At 41.1% G+C, this 21,322-nt stretch overlaps 1 protein-coding gene across 1 annotated transcript in view; it reads left to right on the forward strand.

Annotated features, from left to right (window-relative positions):
- The first annotated feature begins 496 nt into the window (after positions 1-496).
- Positions 497-21,322, forward strand: part of ST14 (ST14 transmembrane serine protease matriptase) — a 44,382-nt gene continuing 23,556 nt past the window's right edge. Inside the window, exon 1 of the mRNA XM_072156728.1 lies at positions 497-826. Within this exon, the coding sequence (XP_072012829.1) occupies positions 773-826 (54 nt within the window). The 5' untranslated portion in view covers positions 497-772. The remainder of the gene's footprint in view (positions 827-21,322) is intronic.

Raw genomic sequence — 21,322 nt, forward strand, 5'->3', positions numbered from 1 at the left:
AAACGGACCTCTTGATATTGGTAATTTATTGTACTTTAGTCCTAGGCTACAATTAACAGCTATAACAGTTATCACAGGTGTCTGTAATGAATCTTTAGTGTTAATCCTGATTCTTATGACAACCCAAAATTTTTAAAATCCAATTGTCACAGAGACCAAAAAAGTTCCGGTTGGGATTACAATGATAAAATATACAGTTCCGACTTACATACAAATTCAACTTAAGAACAAACCTACAGACCCTATCTTGTATGTAACCCGGGGACTGTCTGTACTGTACATGCAGTCACCTGTAAATGGGAGTTGTATATACTGTATATACAATCACCTGTAATGGGATCTATATATCTATAATCATTGGTAAAGACGGCTTATGATATGTATCGTCCTTATATACGGGTAATGAGAGGTGTATGTATACAGGTGATATTAATGAAGGAAGTATACTGGGGGGCACATATTTTTAGTGGAGGCGGGCAGGCTTCCGGGTGGGGAGGAGGGGTGAGGACATTCTCAGTTTCGCTCGCCCTCCCCCTCTTTAGTTTCTGTCCCGCTCCTGTAGCAGCAGGGATCACTCACCTGGATCAGGAGGCGGGGCAGTCCTCATCACGTGACTCAGCCCGGCCGGTGACACACCTGAGCAGATCACGTGATTCCTCCCGGGGCCGAGGAGGACACACCTGGAAACTCGTACCTGAGAGGAGCCGCAGCCTTATCTCATAGTACACCGCACACTGCAGAACCGGGCAGCCGCACCACAGCCGCCGCGAAGATGAAGGACCAGAACCTCAAGGAGCCGGACATCAAGTACAACAATCGCCCACAAGTAAGAGCCAGTCCCATCCGCCTACCTAGTCATGTACGGGGGAAGTATAAGGTGTCGCTATATGATCGCTGTGTGTGACCTACACCTTCCGCCATGCTGCCACCGTGCGGGTATAGAGTGAGGCGTAGTCCACCCCACTATGTCTGTACTAACATCTCCTATCTGCCGTGCTGATACTCGGGAGTTCTCTCTCCTGTTACTGGCCATCAGGATCGTCATTGTATGAGACTCATATGAGATGTGACGTCACATAAGTTACTCTATCCCAACTCTTACTCACAGGAGGAAGGAGGTTATTGTCAGGGTAAAACTCCTAGAACTGATAGATGTGGAAATGTGATGTCAGAAGGAGAATTCCACCTAGAGAACGACTTCATTTTGTTAACTTTTTATCAGGGGGTATAGGGGGCATCTTAACCCCTTGCTGCCAATGGACTATTTGCATTTTACGAATATTTTTTTTTTTTGGTCCTCCAAAAATCCATTTTTTTTATTTTTCGGTGTACAGTGCTGTACAAGAGCTTATATAATGTGTAACAAATTGTACTTCCCAGTGATGGTATTTTATATTCCTCGTTGTGTGCTGGTTAGTGGTAAAAAATTCCAAATGCTGTAAAAAGTAAAAGTATTTGTGTGATATTCTTTTGGGTTTCATTTTTTTCATCTCTCCACTGTGCGCTCCAAATCACATATCTAACTTATTCTCTGGTTCGGTATGATCACAGGGATACCAAATTTATATAGATTTTGTTATGTTTTGATTCCTAATTTCACCATATTCTGACGCTAATAACTTTTTCATACTACAGAGTTCGGAGCTGTGTAAGGTGTCATTTTTTGTGATGACGTTTTCAATGCTACCATTGCCTTTTGTCGCTTTGTATTAAAAGATTTAGGTGTTGCAAAAAGTGGCGATTCTGACATTTTGTGTGTGTGTGTTTTTTTTTTTTTTTTGTAACCTTGGGGATTAATTGTATTTATATTTTAATGGAGTTGGTGTTTTTTTTTCATCAACTGTGTTGTATTATATTTGGGACCTGCCTCTTTATCCATCCTTTCCCAACTATGGTACCATGGACCCCACTGTCTATAAAGGCTGCTGTGCTTTCATCATGGAGGCCAACATTTTAGCAAAAAAAATATAATAGTATTTTGATATTATTTGCATAATTTGCTCCCAAGACCGACCCTATGTTGATATTAAATATGAAGTGGGTACATTGTAACAAACTATCGTTACAGAAGAGAGGCTTGTTCTGCTGATGTGTTTGGTTCACAGAAGATTGCTTAAATTGTATATACTATGAAACTGTCTCAGCAGTGAATGTCTGATGGCAAGCAGAGGTCTATTAGGAGGTTAAAAAAGTTTTCATTGAATGATTAAACTTTCTGCACATATGATTGCATTGAAACTTCAATTTGCATTCATTTTCTGTGATTTAGTCTTTCTTGAGGTGTATGTGGTTGTTTTGTTATCAGCCATTGAAGGTTGCGTTCGCTTCTTGTTTTGTTACTTCCTATCTTAAGGGTCACACAAGGCTTTGGTATTGTGTTAACAAGCGCACTGCAAACGCCCAGGGACTGGGGTTTTTTTTGGGCTTTGGGCCATGACATATGTGTTTCCTTTGAAATGCATGCAATCTGTAACCAGCATCCAGTGTCTTGCATTGAAACAATGAAAAACACCGGCTGGTGGTAACAGACTGCAAGTGTGGTTGCATTCTAAGGGTGATGGCACACGGGGTGTTTTGAACGCATTTTTGGCCCGTTTTTAAGCAGTCCGTCAAAAAATGCATGCGTTTTTGACCAGTTTGAATTAAGATAATTGATCAAACCTGCCAAAAACGCATTCAAAACGCCACGTGTGCCATCACCCTTAGGCTATGTATACTCACCAGGCCATAGTACAGCACCGCACAGCCGATCTTTTCCAGTGTACGATGCGTTGCCACCACTGCGGGGCCACCAAAATACGTCGAACAGACGGTCGTGTGAATGCAGCATAAGGCTGGATGGCACACGGCGGCGCTGCTCACCCCGTCCCTCTCCATAGGAAAATAATGGCACACAACACCATATGTCATGAAAAGAGAGGACATGTCCTATCTCTGCACGCAGTAAGGTGCCACATGTGTGCGGCACCGTGCCGCTCCTGTAGGGCGCCGTGCAGCACATACCCTATGGCTACATTCAGATGCCCGTGGTTTTTTTTTTTTCTTTTTTGCCATCTAACCTGTCCTTATACGAACAGTTACATCACCGGAGTACTAACCAGGCATACAGTTAGTGGAGGCTGGGCACGGATCCCATAATCTATTAAAGGGGCTTTCCCATTATATTAAAAACTATGGAGGTGGGTTGGTGAGGGCTTATCTAGCAATTCGGTCTCCTGCGCTGCTGTTCATCGGAGCTGTGCTTCTGTTTGTTTGCAGGAGCACGGCACCACCACTCCAAACAACTTCTGGCCCCCTGGCATGCCTTCCCATCACCTTTCCCAGCACTGTAAGGTGCTGGGAAAGGGGACAGGTGGGCGTTTCATATAGAGGCAGACCGCGAGTTGTGTACAAGATTTGTTCTTAATTTGAATATGTTTGTAAGTCAAAGCTGGTATATTTTATAATTGTAGCTCCATATTGTCCATCCGAACAATTAACAGAAATAATTATGCTGGGGTGGGCACACTGAACGGGATGATCTAGGTCAGTGGTGGCGAACCTATGGCACTGGTGCCAGAGATGGCACTCGAAGGCATCTCTGTGGGCACACGGCCGTCTCCCAGGCACAGAGTTTGCCAGACATGGCACCTTCCTGCAGTCTCAGACAGTCTGAGTAATGCCCTAATATTTTAAAGTGACCCATCCTGTGCTGCTTGGTCCTGTCCGAAGAGTGAGAAGGTGTGGACAAGGTTGGATTGGAGCTCAAAGATTCTGATAGCAATAAATTTGTTGCTGCCTAAATTGCCGTGTTGGCACTTTGGGAAAAGCTTGTGCATTTTGGTTCTCATTTTGGGCACTCGATCTCTAAAAGGTTCGCCATCACTGATCTAGGTCCTTCTTATAGTAGTTTTGAATGGTAAAGAAAAGGCCTGACAAGTCGGGACGGTTTCTAGGTATTGAGTAACAGAACGCCTCAGACATAATGTTGTAACTGCATTTTATGGCAATCGTTACCTACAGGAAATTGACTGTAGATGAAGTAGCAGCAGAGGATGTGTACTGCATCTCCTCTGCTCACAGATGCATCTCTGAGGTCCATTGAGTTTGGAGATTTGTACCTGAGATTAGATGCATCCTAATAAATGCTGAGTTCAAACTCTCAAAGACAAAAAGAATGATGCCATAATTGACCAATTGTACAAAGGTAGATATAAAGTTAATTGGATACAAATATTAAATAACGGACACAAAATATAAAGACCCCAAAGTGTACAAAAAGGTTGCACACAGTTCACGTAGGGATGCACTAATGCCCAACACATTGGCTACCCCCTGAACCAAGTCTAATGGCAAGATGCAATACAGGAGTAACAATACACCATCAACAAAGTATACAAACTAGGGCACACTATACTGGCACACAGTCTCCTACAATACCAATTACATAAGTCTGCAGTCGGTAAGAGTGTGGCAAGGCAGGATGGAGAGGCAAACCTGTTCCGTCACTAGATTGTGACTTCCTCAGGGGTGTGTCTATAAGGGCTCATTCACACATCTGTTTTTTTTCATGCCAGTATGCTGTCCATGAATACCATAGATGACACACTGAGTCTTTAGTGTCTTTTGATACACATGTCCATCGTTTTCAGTGACCTGTGGTACACTGGAAGAAAAAAAACTGGAGCATGTACAATTTTTTTTTTTTTTTTCAATAGATCCACAAAACTGACCGTTATGTTTAAGTAAACATACCATCAGAATCAAGCATGCTTAACAAGGGACACTTACTCATATACCCACGGCCTCCTTCCTTCAAAAATCCACTTATAAAATTATGCTAATGTCCGAGAAGTGCTACAGGGTGTAGCCCCTACTGTTTCTTTTTATGACTCATTCAAAATGCCTAAAAAAGGGTGAAGATTTATCATAAGTGTCTAAGAACAGAACTGTTCTAGTTGCCCATGGAAACCAATCAGAGCACAGCTTTCATTTTAAAACCGCTTGTGGAAAATGAAAGCTGAGATCTGTTTGGTTGCCATGGGCAACTAAAACAGTTCTGGTCTTAAACGCTTCTGATAAATCTCCCTCATGGTATTTTCCTTGCATTTTAAATGAAACAACATATGTAATGTAAATGTTTGGCGGGCGGGGCTAAGCCTGATTGCTTCTGCATTTCAGCAGGAAAAAAAATTGATTAGGACAAGCTATTATTGAACATCTGCTTTAACGCCTTATGGGATATAAAATTGTTCCGAACTCTCCTAGACATGAGAATGGGGAGTCTAACCCATGAATATATTGCACTGCTGGAGATAATTCCCTGTACTTCTAGTTGGATTTATTATGCTGAAAAATATGGTAGCTGAAAAATATGGTAGACAATCTGTGCGCAGTAGATTTCACAATGGTATTTATTAGCTTACGTAGAAATCATTACCTAAAAGTGACAACTCAGGTTTGTGGTTCACTAAAGGAAAACGCTTCCGGTGGTTTGAGAAATTGTGAACCTTCTGTCCATGACTCATTTATAAGAAGGATCTATTATTGGCAACAGCTCATGGCGAGGCTTCCTGGCACAGGTTCCGTGTCTCGGACCATGCTGTCGCTCTGACTGATGACGTCCAGATGTGCTGTTTACAGAACACTAATGATAGACACATGTACCACTACTTCTTCTTTTTTTTTTTTTTTTTTTTTTTTCAAGATGTTGTAATATTGAAATTTCCTTAGTGTATCTCAGCTGTGTGACTAATGATTCTATAACATTGATGGTTTCTGGACATTGTTAAAAATATTGCCTCTGATACGTGAGCGATACTAAAAGTATGTGTCTACTGGGTTCCCTTTATAAGGCCGCGTTCACACATGTATGTTTTAAAACACATTTGAAGCATATCAGGAGTAACTCCCCCACTAGGGCATAAGCTTTTAGCTTGCTTTTACAAAGGCAAAACATGTGTTGCTACTCTCCTGAACTCCCTGAACAGAAGTGTTTAGGTCTAAACAGATATACTTCAAGTGCTTGAATTGCTTTTTAAAACTATATTCAAGCACATGTGAATGCTGCTTAAAGGGCATCTATCACCGGGATGAAGGACTATATACAAAGGAGTCTGAGGGGCGCAATAGATTTCACAATGGAGGGACTCCCTCCGTCTCATTTGCATACAGTCTTTCATCCTGGTGGTTGTTGTCCTTTAAAGTTTTTTAATTCAAATTTAAAGAGGAGGGGGATTTATTGGGAAAGTTTTCAACAAGATTTGTAACAGTTTAACTAATCTTTTCATTCGATTTTTATAATTCATTTGTACCTTTTGCCTCTCACTTGCATTTTTTTGGTCACTTTTTGTGGTAAAAGTGAGTGCGGTTAGCTTGGGAAGTATGTGCGCTAAATTGAGGAGCTGTGGCTTTTAAAGAAAACCAACCATTAGAGTGTTTAGAGGCAAGCACGCTTGCATTTCATCACTATGATTCGGAAAATCATTTAATCTGGAGAAAATAGCTTAATACAAATGTGTTAATGAGGCTTGTGCCTAAACGCTCTGCCTCTGTGAGTTTACAGTGAGGATGGAAACCCCTTTAAAAAAAAAAAAAAACCATAAATGTAGATATTTTATAATATATAAAACAATAACTGAAATTTCACATGGTCATAAGTATTGAGACCCTTTGCTGTGACACTCATATTTAACTAGTAAAATATGGAATCCAGTCCCATTAATTGTTTTTGAAGTGAGTATTAGTTTATTTAGCAAAGAAAACAATGATGTCCTCCGCCATTTCCCTAAGCGCCACACGCCTGCACAGCAGCTATGTATGCCCTGCCATATTGCAAAATGTGTCTGATGAAGGTCAGAGATTGACCAAAACATCACACCATTGTTTTGTTTGTTTTTGAAGTGAGTATTAGTTTATTTAGCAAACAAAACAATGGTGTGATGTTTTGGTCAATCTCTGACCTTCATCAGACACATTTTGCAATATGGCAGGGCCAGGGCCGGATTAAGGTTGGTGGGGGCCCCTGGGCGCAAAATCTGGTGGAGGCCCCCACTGAGTGCAGCATGCATACACGTCCTCCTGCTCACTATCCACTATCCCCGCAGTAACACCGCTACATACAGCCGCCTCGTCCGCAGTAACACCGCTACATACAGCCGCCTGGCCCCCAGTAACACAGCTACATACAGCCGCCTCACCCCCAGTAACACAGCTACATACAGCCGCCTCATCCCCAGTAAAACAGCTACATACAGCTGCCTCATCCCCAGTAACACAGCTACATACAGCCACCTAACCCCCAGTAACACAGCTACATACAGCCGCCTCACCCCCAGTAACACAGCTACTTACATCCGCCTCACCCCCAGTTACACAGCTACGTACAGCCGCCTTATCCCCAGTAACACAGCTACATACAGCCGCCTCATCCCCAGTAACACAGCTACATACAGCCGCCTCACCCCCAGTAACACAGCTACATACAGCCGCCTCACCCCCAGTAACACAGCTACATACAGCCGCCTCATCCCCAGTAACACAGCTACATACAGCCGCCTCATCCCCAGTAACACAGCTACATACAGCCGCCTCATCCCCAGTAACACAGCTACATACAGCCGCCTCATCCCCAGTAACACAGCTACATACAGCCGCCTAATCCCCAGTAACACAGCTACTTACAGCCTCCTCATCCCCAGTAACACAGCTACATACAGCCACCTCACCCCCAGTAACACAGCTACATACAGCCACCTCACCCCCAGTAACACAGCTACATACAGCCGCCTCATCCCCCAGTAACACAGCTACATACAGCCGCCTCATCCCCCAGTAACACAGCTACATACAGCCGCCTCGCTCCCAGTAACACAGCTACATACAGCCGCCTCGCTCCCAGTAACACAGCTACATACAGCCACCTCGCTCCCAGTAACACATCTATAGACAGCCGCCTCACCCCCAGTAACACATCGTATCTACCTTCACCCCTACCAGATATGCAGTCCCATTTAACATACACCTGAGCCCATACCAGACATGGAGCCCGCAGTTTATACAATTACACACATTTATACACTGATATATTCACACCTTTATATACACACATAGGGGCACATTTACTTACCTGGTCCAGTCGCGATCCAGTGGCGGGTTCTCCGACGCTGATTCGGGTTCTGCCGTGATTCACTAAGGTCCGTGCGCCGATATTCACCAGGTGTCGCTGCTGCGCCGAGGTCCGCTGGAGTTCACCTGCTTTTTTCTGGTGTATGTGAGTGCTTGATCTTGCGACACAAATGGCTTTTTAAATTCTGCGGTTTTTCCGAATCCTTCGGGTTGTCCGGTGGCCACGCCCCCCGATTTCTGTCGCGCGAAAGTCGGAATATACAGCGCAAAGAGGAAATATTCGGGAAAAACCCGACACATTTATGTATCCATATACATTTATACAATAATACAGAGTATACACAAACTCATAAAGTATATACACACATACAGTATATATACACATCACACACACATATATATATACGCATACAGTATACACTGACCATATACACATATACATGCAGTATAAAAACACCATATACACACATGCTGCATATACATACAGCAAATACAGACACATTCAGTATATACAGCACTTTCACACACATATGGGAAATACACACACACATTCAGTATACAGAACATATACATACATACCATATACACAGCATATAAACATACATCATATATACATATATATATATGCATATATTTAAATGTGCACATATATATGCTTATACAAATATAGGCGTGTATAAATACAGTATATTCATCTATACACAGTATTTACATATATACACAGTAGAGGCATATATACACATATATACACTAGCTGCATATATACATAGTATATACACATATACACAGTATATACATATATACACAGTATATACATATATACACAGTATATACACATATACACAGTATATACACATATACACAGTATATACACATATACACAGTATATACATATATACACAGTATATACACATATAGATAGTAGATGCATATATACACAATATATACACAGTATATACAAATATACACTATATATACACAGTATATACATATATACACTTTATATACACAGTAGATGCATATATACACAATATATACACAGTATATACAAATATACACTATATATACACAGTATATACATATATACACTTTATATACACAGTAGATGCATATATACACAGTATATACACAGATACAAAGTATATACATATATACACATATACACCATATATATACATATATACACAGATACACAGTATATACATATATACACAGATACACAGTATATACATATATACACAGATACACAGTATATACATATATACACAGATACACAGTATATACATATATACACAGATACACAGTATATACATATATACACAGATACACAGTATATACATATATACACAGTATATACATATATACACAGTATATACATATATACACAGATACACAGTATATGCATATATACACTTTAGATACACAGTATATGCATATATACACTTTAGATACACAGTATATGCATATATACACTTTAGATACACAGTAGATGCATATATACACTTTAGATACACAGTAGATGCATATATACACTTTAGATACACAGTAGATGCATATATACACTTTAGATACACAGTATATGCATATATACACTTTAGATACACAGTAGATGCATATATACACTTTAGATACACAGTAGATGCATATATACACTTTAGATACACAGTAGATGCATATATACACTTTAGATACACAGTAGATGCATATATACACTTTAGATACACAGTAGATGCATATATACACTTTAGATACACAGTAGATGCATATATACACTTTAGATACACAGTAGATGCATATATACACTTTAGATACACAGTAGATGCATATATACACTTTAGATACACAGTAGATGCATATATACACTTTATATACACAGTAGATGCATATATACACAGTATATACACAGATACAAAGTATATACATATATACACATATACACCATATATATACATATATACACAGATACACAGTATATACATATATACACAGATACACAGTATATACATATATACACAGATACACAGTATATACATATATACACAGATACACAGTATATACATATATACACAGATACACAGTATATACATATATACACAGATACACAGTATATACATATATACACAGTATATACATATATACACAGTATATACATATATACACAGATACACAGTATATGCATATATACACTTTAGATACACAGTAGATGCATATATACACTTTAGATACACAGTAGATGCATATATACACTTTAGATACACAGTAGATGCATATATACACTTTAGATACACAGTAGATGCATATATACACTTTAGATACACAGTAGATGCATATATACACTTTAGATACACAGTAGATGCATATATACACTTTAGATACACAGTAGATGCATATATACACTTTAGATACACAGTAGATGCATATATACACTTTAGATACACAGTAGATGCATATATACACTTTAGATACACAGTAGATGCATATATACACTTTAGATACACAGTAGATGCATATATACACTTTAGATACACAGTAGATGCACATATACACTTTAGATACACAGTAGATGCACATATACACTTTAGATACACAGTAGATGCACATATACACTTTAGATACACAGTAGATGCACATATACACTTTAGATACACAGTAGATGCACATATACACTTTAGATACACAGTAGATGCACATATACACTTTAGATACACAGTAGATGCACATATACACTTTAGATACACAGTAGATGCACATATACACTTTAGATACACAGTAGATGCACATATACACTTTAGATACACAGTAGATGCACATATACACTTTAGATACACAGTAGATGCACATATACACTTTAGATACACAGTAGATGCACATATACACTTTAGATACACAGTAGATGCACATATACACTTTAGATACACAGTAGATGCACACATACACTTTAGATACACAGTAGATGCACATATACACTTTAGATACACAGTAGATGCACATATACACTTTAGATACACAGTAGATGCACACATACACTTTAGATACACAGTAGATGCACACATACACTTTAGATACACAGTAGATGCACACATACACTTTAGATACACAGTAGATGCACACATACACTTTAGATACACAGTAGATGCACACATACACTTTAGATACACAGTAGATGCACACATACACTTTAGATACACAGTAGATGCACACATACACTTTAGATACACAGTAGATGCACACATACACTTTAGATACACAGTAGATGCACACATACACTTTAGATACACAGTAGATGCACACATACACTTTAGATACACAGTAGATGCACACATACACTTTAGATACACAGTAGATGCACACATACACTTTAGATACACAGTAGATGCACACATACACTTTAGATACACAGTAGATGCACACATACACTTTAGATACACAGTAGATGCACACATACACTTTAGATACACAGTAGATGCACACATACACTTTAGATACACAGTAGATGCACACATACACTTTAGATACACAGTAGATGCACACATACACTTTAGATACACAGTAGATGCACACATACACTTTAGATACACAGTAGATGCACACATACACTTTAGATACACAGTAGATGCACACATACACTTTAGATACACAGTAGATGCACACATACACTTTAGATACACAGTAGATGCACACATACACTTTAGATACACAGTAGATGCACACATACACTTTAGATACACAGTAGATGCACACATACACTTTAGATACACAGTAGATGCACACATACACTTTAGATACACAGTAGATGCACACATACACTTTAGATACACAGTAGATGCACACATACACTTTAGATACACAGTAGATGCACACATACACTTTAGATACACAGTAGATGCACACATACACTTTAGATACACAGTAGATGCACACATACACTTTAGATACACAGTAGATGCACACATACACTTTAGATACACAGTAGATGCACACATACACTTTAGATACACAGTAGATGCACACATACACTTTAGATACACAGTAGATGCACACATACACTTTAGATACACAGTAGATGCACACATACACTTTAGATACACAGTAGATGCACACATACACTTTAGATACACAGTAGATGCACACATACACTTTAGATACACAGTAGATGCACACATACACTTTAGATACACAGTAGATGCACACATACACTTTAGATACACAGTAGATGCACACATACACTTTAGATACACAGTAGATGCACACATACACTTTAGATACACAGTAGATGCACACATACACTTTAGATACACAGTAGATGCACACATACACTTTAGATACACAGTAGATGCACACATACACTTTAGATACACAGTAGATGCACACATACACTTTAGATACACAGTAGATGCACACATACACTTTAGATACACAGTAGATGCACACATACACTTTAGATACACAGTAGATGCACACATACACTTTAGATACACAGTAGATGCACACATACACTTTAGATACACAGTAGATGCACACATACACTTTAGATACACAGTAGATGCACACATACACTTTAGATACACAGTAGATGCACACATACACTTTAGATACACAGTAGATGCACACATACACTTTAGATACACAGTAGATGCACACATACACTTTAGATACACAGTAGATGCACACATACACTTTAGATACACAGTAGATGCACACATACACTTTAGATACACAGTAGATGCACACATACACTTTAGATACACAGTAGATGCACACATACACTTTAGATACACAGTAGATGCACACATACACTTTAGATACACAGTAGATGCACACATACACTTTAGATACACAGTAGATGCACACATACACTTTAGATACACAGTAGATGCACACATACACTTTAGATACACAGTAGATGCACACATACACTTTAGATACACAGTAGATGCACACATACACTTTAGATACACAGTAGATGCACACATACACTTTAGATACACAGTAGATGCACACATACACTTTAGATACACAGTAGATGCACACATACACTTTAGATACACAGTAGATGCACACATACACTTTAGATACACAGTAGATGCACACATACACTTTAGATACACAGTAGATGCACACATACACTTTAGATACACAGTAGATGCACACATACACTTTAGATACACAGTAGATGCACACATACACTTTAGATACACAGTAGATGCACACATACACTTTAGATACACAGTAGATGCACACATACACTTTAGATACACAGTAGATGCACACATACACTTTAGATACACAGTAGATGCACACATACACTTTAGATACACAGTAGATGCACACATACACTTTAGATACACAGTAGATGCACACATACACTTTAGATACACAGTAGATGCACACATACACTTTAGATACACAGTAGATGCACACATACACTTTAGATACACAGTAGATGCACACATACACTTTAGATACACAGTAGATGCACACATACACTTTAGATACACAGTAGATGCACACATACACTTTAGATACACAGTAGATGCACACATACACTTTAGATACACAGTAGATGCACACATACACTTTAGATACACAGTAGATGCACACATACACTTTAGATACACAGTAGATGCACACATACACTTTAGATACACAGTAGATGCACACATACACTTTAGATACACAGTAGATGCACACATACACTTTAGATACACAGTAGATGCACACATACACTTTAGATACACAGTAGATGCACACATACACTTTAGATACACAGTAGATGCACACATACACTTTAGATACACAGTAGATGCACACATACACTTTAGATACACAGTAGATGCACACATACACATAGAGTAGATGCACAGTAGATGCACACATACACATAGAGTAGATGCACAGTAGATGCACACATACACATAGAGTAGATGCACAGTAGATGCACACATACACTTTAGATACACAGTAGATGCACACATACACATAGAGTAGATGCACACATACACATAGAGTAGATGCACACATACACATATACAGAGTAGATGCACACATACACATAGAGTAGATGCACACATACACATATACACAGTAGATGCACACATACACATAGAGTAGATGCACACATACACATATACACAGTAGATGCACACATACACATATACACAGTAGATGCACACATACACATATACACAGTAGATGCACACATACACATAGAGTAGATGCACACATACACATACACATAGAGTAGATGCACACATACACATACACATAGAGTAGATGCACACATACACATACACATAGAGTAGATGCACACATACACATATACACAGTAGATGCACACATACACATATACACAGTAGATGCACACATACACATATACACAGTAGATGCACACATACACATAGAGTAGATGCACACATACACATATACACAGTAGATGCACACATACACATATACACAGTAGATGCACACATACACATATACACAGTAGATGCACACATACACATATACACAGTAGATGCACACATACACATATACACAGTAGATGCACACATACACATATACACAGTAGATGCACACATACACATATACACAGTAGATGCACACATACACATATACACAGTAGATGCACACATACACATATACACAGTAGATGCACACATACACATATACACAGTAGATGCACACATACACATATACACAGTAGATGCACACATACACATATACACAGTAGATGCACACATACACATATACACAGTAGATGCACACATACACATATACACAGTAGATGCACACATACACATATACACAGTAGATGCACACATACACATATACACAGTAGATGCACACATACACATATACACAGTAGATGCACACATACACATATACACAGTAGATGCACACATACACATATACACAGTAGATGCACACATACACATATACACAGTAGATGCACACATACACATATACACAGTAGATGCACACATACACATATACACAGTAGATGCACACATACACACAGATAAATAAATATGTAATGTATACTTACCCTTTTAGGGTGTTCGGCTGTCCCATCAGGAGGGTGTTCGGGCGGGGAGAGCTGAGGACAGCTGCTTGTTCCAGCTGGCATCGGGGGCCTTGCGCAGGATGACTGCCTCTGCCTGTTCGGGGAAGGGGGGAAGGGCAGCGGAGAACGTCTTCTTGCCCCGGCGGCGGCGGGGGGGGGCGGCGCGGCGGGGGTTGTCTTCAGGGCCCTGGACCGTTGTCTGCTGCATGTTCCACGGGAGAATGTTCCGGCGGGGGGGGGGTTGGGGGCTGGGGTGGGCGCGGAGAGCGGAGAACGTCTGAATGCTCCGGCGGGGGGGGGGGGGGGTGGTTGGTACTGGAGGACTGCTGAATGTCCCGGCGGGAGGGCGGAGGGGGCGGCGAGCGGAGAACGCCTGAATGTTGCAGGGGGGGGGGCACGGTGAGCGGAGGACGGCTGAATGTTCCGGCGGGGGGTAGGGAGCGGAGGACGGCTGAATGTTCTGGCGGGGGGGGGGGGGGGGGGAGCGGAGGACGCCCAAATGTTGGAGGCGGGGGGGCACGGTGAGCGGAGGACGGCTGAATGTTCCGGCGGGGGGTGGGGAGCGGAGGACGGCTGAATGTTCCGGCGGGGGGGCACGGTGAGCGGAGGACGGCTGAATGTTCCGGCGGGAGGGGGGGGGGCGCGGGGAGCAGAGGACGGCTGAATGTTCCGGCGGGGAGGAATGGGAGATGCGGAGGATGACTGCCTGTTCGGGCAGGTGGGGGGTGGCGGCGGGGGGATGCAGGGTAAGGCTGCGGGATTGGCGGGCAGGGGGTGGACGGCTGGGCCATGCAGCTGAAGGCCGGGGAGGCGGTAACTTGTGCCGGGGGGCGGACAGGTGGGCGGGCAAGCCATGAAGGGGATATCCGTGGAGGTGGTGACGTGTGCCGAGGGCGGACGACTAAGGGAGGCAGTGGCTGAGGAGTCCGGGACCGGGGGACGCGACCTGGTGGGGGCCCCTTGGGGGGGCAAGATGGTGGGGGCCCCGGGGCTCGAGCCCCGGGAGCCCCGCCTATAATCCGGCCCTGGGCAGGGCATACATAGCTGCTGTGCAGGCGTGTGGCGCTTAGGGAAATGGCGGAGGACATCATTGTTTTCTTTGCTAAATAAACTAATACTCACTTCAAAAACAATTAATCAGTGTGACTGGATTCCATATTTTACTTGCTATATGGATTGGAACCCTATCCAGAGCACCTGAAAAGCCAATTCATGTGTGTGCGATACGACTCCTAGACATAAACTCATATTTAACTCACATGCTGTTGGAGTCCAGCTGTGTTTAATTAAACTGATTGTACTTGATTAGAAAAGGCACACGCCTCACAGTTCTTGTCAGTGCAGATGAGAATCATGACATCTAAAGAACTGCCCAAGGAGCTCAGACAGAATTGTAATAGTTATTGTAATTGTATCTGGACAAGGTTACAAAAGAATTTCTGTAACGCTCAAGGTTTCCAAGTGCACAGTGACGTTGAAGTTTTGGAAGACCACAACTCTTTCTTGACCTGGCCAAACTAAGCAATTGTGGCAGAAGAGCCTTGGTGACAGAGGTAAAGAAGAACCCCAAGATCACTGTGGCTGAGCTCCAGAAATGTAATGGGGAGATGGGAGAAAGTTCCACAAAGTCAGATTGGGTCTTATGACAGATTGTGCCGATGGAAGTCTCTCCCCAGTGCAAGACATATGAAGGCTGCATATAGTTTGCAAAAAAAATAAATAAAATCGCATGAAGACCTCCCAGACTGAGAAATAATTCTCTGGTCTGGTGAGATCATTATTGTGGTATGTGTGGAGAAACCAGGCACTGCTCATCACTTGACAAATACAGTCCCAACAGTGTTGAATGGTGGTGGCAGCATGATGTTATGGGGTTGTTTTTCAGCTGCAGGGACAGGATGATTTGTTGCAATTGAAGGAAATATGAATGCGACCAAGTACAATGAGATCCTTGATGAAAACCTCACCCACAGTGCTTGGGACCTCAGACTGTTCTGAAGGTTCCCTTTCCAACAAGGCAATGACCCTAAGCACACATGTAAAATAACAAAGCAGTGGGTTCAGAACAACTCTGTGACCATTCTTGACTGGCCCAGCCTACTTCCTCACCTAATTAAGCAACACCAATTGAGCAACTCTGGAGAGACTTGAACATGGCTGTTCACCATCCAACCTGAGGGAACTGGAGAGGATCTGCAAATCCAGGTGTGAAAAACTTGTCTTCCCAAGAAGACTCGCAGCTGTCCTAGTTCAAAAGATGCTTCTACTCCATACTGAGCAAAGGGAATGAATACTTATGACCATGTGATATTTCAGTTTTTCTTGTTTAATAACTTTTTGACTTTTTACCAATTGGCTTCAATGAAACAAACTTAAAGGGGTCTGAAAACTTTCTATATCCCACTATATAGAATTCACATCTCACTTCAAAGGTGATATTCTGGATGATGGCACTATGCTGGGCCATGAAAGAAACGTTATCTAGAAGGTGTTTAACTCCTGCACAACATTCTGGTAATTGTTTTAAAGATTATTTATGGTGTAAGTGTCTTTGACTTCAGTCACACTGATATCATTGCTTTCAATAAACCTATCCTGAAGTATGCCCCCTCTAAGCACCAAGGAGGATCAGAAGATACTGGATAGACAATTGGGGCTCCATTCACCACATAGTGGTTGCAGTGCTGTTTCAAGTATTTATTAGTTTTGTGATCCAGCTACGTAGTAGTAGTAGAAGTATGCCCGCTGCACTTGCCAAGGATCATAATACTTATCAAAAGATTCATCTGCTTTCAGCAATAAAAGGAATTGGTGACACAAGTGTATCTCTCATGTGTATTTTTTTTCAAAGCCTGTGATCTGTATGTAAAAAGAAAATGTGTACGTCACTTGTCAGGAATGTGGAGATCCTGGTTTCTGTTCGTGTTCTGGCTATGAGGCATTGGAAGCGACAATATGAAGGTGACACTGGGATAACACTTAATATCCTGCTGGCTATACTTGTTACATCTGTGGTGTCAGCACTGTTGTTAGCAGCTGTAGGACTATTGTGTTTTCTGTTATAAAACTGCCCTTGTGGCATTTGTATATAGCAATACTTTATTTCAGTGAAATTTTTGCAGTTTTGTCCTTACAAAAATTGACTTGAGAATGTGGATTTTTGATTCTGCTGCATATCCAGTTTCTGCTTTAGTTCCACAGAAGGTTTCTCCCCTTTTGGTTTGAATCGGCAGCCACAATAAAATGGACGGGACAAGGAATACATTAGCTCTTGGCTTCCCTCTAAGCATTCTTAACGAATTCTCTTATTCAATATTAACGAAAATACAGAATTTCACAGATCTAATTCCAACCTGTTTCTATCATTCCTGGTGTACACAATTTCGGTTGCCCTGGATCCGATCGTTAATCGTCTGACTTTAGGGTTGGGAAGACATATAGTTCTCCTCTCTGACACTGCACTGAGCTCAGCCGCTCTCAGCCCCCAGTCTTGCATTTCAGGATGAGCTTATGCAAACTTCCTGCCTAGGGAGTGATATGAGTTAAAACAGGAACAAAACTAAGTAAAATTGTAAAGTAGGAGGTTAAAAAGGATCTTTATTGTGTAAACCTCACTAGGGGATTGAAATTTCAGAATTTTCTTTCATGGACAAACACCTTTAACATCAAGCATGACTTTCAAGAAGCCTAAGGACGTGATACGGGATTAAAGCCAAACCAGTATATTCCAGAGGGAACAGATTCCCAACTGTAGGCAGCGCTCTTTCATTGTGATCTCTTCAGTACAGTGTAGGGAACTGGTTTATCTAAGTGAAAGGCTTTTGTTTAGGGTCAGTAAGAGTTTCCCTTACAGAGACCTTGCCAATAAAGGCTGCCTCACAGACATTAAGGGGGCTGCCCTCAAGGTAACTGAGACAATGTTTTCTTGTCCCATCCTAAAATAAGTTTTTTTTTATTTATTTTTTTTTAATTTTCTGTGGTAAGTAAATCTTGAGCAGAGTATCCAATTGTGACTGTGGTTTCTGGTTCTGTGTGTGTGTTATCTGTGTCGCCCATGGGTGCAGGGGCCGGGGTTGAAGACTGGTCCTGTAGCTGCAGACTATTCAGGCTGGTGTAGAGGGGTTGCTATTACTATGGCAGGGGACTGACTTTGTGCTCTGTTCAGGGCTGGGGTGAGAAGGTGTGTACGTGTGTGTCTCTTGGCACAGCTATTGCTACACTATGACTAAGGGCTTTTAGGAACTGCATTTGGCCCAGTCTGAGCAAAGGCAATACATTATCCACCAAAGAGCAGGGAGTCAGCAAATGTCCCCATCCACAAAAAGAAATGAAGCTGGGACCTACCATCACATATTCTAATAATTCTGTGATCCTCTTGAGGCTGTGACTGCAGGGCCCCTACTATCATGGAGTCCTTAAAACACTAGATAGGTATACAATGAAAATCCTGGCAGCTTTATAATATCTGTATTATTTCTGCCTATGAGATCTCTGCTTGCTGTTGGCAACATTTATTACTTGCATCCTGAAGCTTCCTCAATATTTCGTAGTCTAGTACTTGTCACAGTTGAATGTTTTATTACAAGTGCAATGTATAAATTATACATGTTCTAATGCACAGAATTAAAATGTAATAGTACACTGTTCAAAACTAGTCCTTTCACTGAATTAGCAAAAACGGTGTGCTGTTCTAAAGTGATTGTAGTTGTCCAGAAGGTTGCCTAGATGAATTTGGTTAGTGATAGGAAGTGGGCTTTATACTACTACCTCCACATACACACGATGACTGGTCCTTGTAACACCAACAATTTGTTGGAAAAGTGAGAAGAGCTTCACGTAAACCGCTTTATGCTTGTCTGCTGTAGCATCGAGTCGCTTGATTTACTAAATGTTAAAGGGACTCCATAACATACTGGTAGGTTGATTTATATTGTGAGCCCCATTGGGGACAGGGGCCGGTTTGGCAAACTCTGTGCAGCGCTGTGTAATCTGTGAGTGCTATATAAAGAATTACCGTATTGTATATAAATATACAGTGTTTAAAATTTGTCTGTCTGACCGGAGCTCACAGTTAATCCCTCGACCTTCTGTTTCCGATATACAAGACTTCTTTTGGCTGATAAAGACCTCCTTGGGAATAAGACACCATTCAGACACGAAACTGCTGCAATTTCTTTCTCCTCAAATCTCCTCCGTAGCTCAGCTTGCTAAACAGAAAAGATATGTACGTATATGGCGTAGAGTAGACGGTTTCAACTGATATAAACCTTTTATAAAAATGCGCAAGTAATCAATCCACAAGGACGCCCGACCCAGGGTTTTGCCTCTCAGCTTCTGCCCCGGATGCCACATGAGGTTAGTTCAGGAGGTGTTTGGTTGTTTAACCTCGCCTAGAATATGGATATGTTTATGAACTATTTCATCTTTGGTGACACCATGTTTGCTATATTTGGTGTGTGTGTATATAGTTATTAAGGTTGTGGGGATTACATAATGAGTGCTGATTTATCAACTCTGAGGAACGTATACCGTAAAGTCATCAGAGGTGAGCAGCAGCACATGCAATCATGAAGAATCCTCTAAATGAATCATAGTAACTTGCGTATTCCTCGTATGTATGGACCGTGCACAGGGAATGATGATGGTGATGGATCTTTTATCTACAGCTCGCCATCATGACTAGGAATGCATTTGTGTAGATTATAGAACAAGCCTGATGCAGTTTAAAAGAGAAAAATCTCTATCTTAGCAGCATACAAGTGGATGAAGAAAATTCGTAGAATCCAGCACTTTCTATAATGATGATCAAATAAAGAAGAAGCTTCATTTTAAAGTGCTACAAATTTTCTTCATTGCATGTATAACCCGCAACCAGAGGGTGTATCCGGTGCACTAGACGCTTACTATTTGGAATACACTGCATACAAATGGGTGCTTTTTACTGGCTGCAAATAGTCCTGTGGGCCATTGTTTGCTGTCCATATGTCATCGTTGGGTGTGCTCTGCTCACATGTCAGTGACTGTAAAAAAAAAAAATAAGACTGTCCAAGCAGCAAAGATGTGCAGGTATAGTAGCTGCTCCACAATCTGCAACCTGGGCAGTTGACTAACACACAAGGTCCTGGGTGTAAGCCCATAGAAAATATAGGGATG

This window comes from Engystomops pustulosus, chromosome 6, assembly GCF_040894005.1.
Source record: "Engystomops pustulosus chromosome 6, aEngPut4.maternal, whole genome shotgun sequence".
Classification (NCBI taxonomy): Eukaryota; Metazoa; Chordata; class Amphibia; order Anura; family Leptodactylidae; genus Engystomops; species Engystomops pustulosus.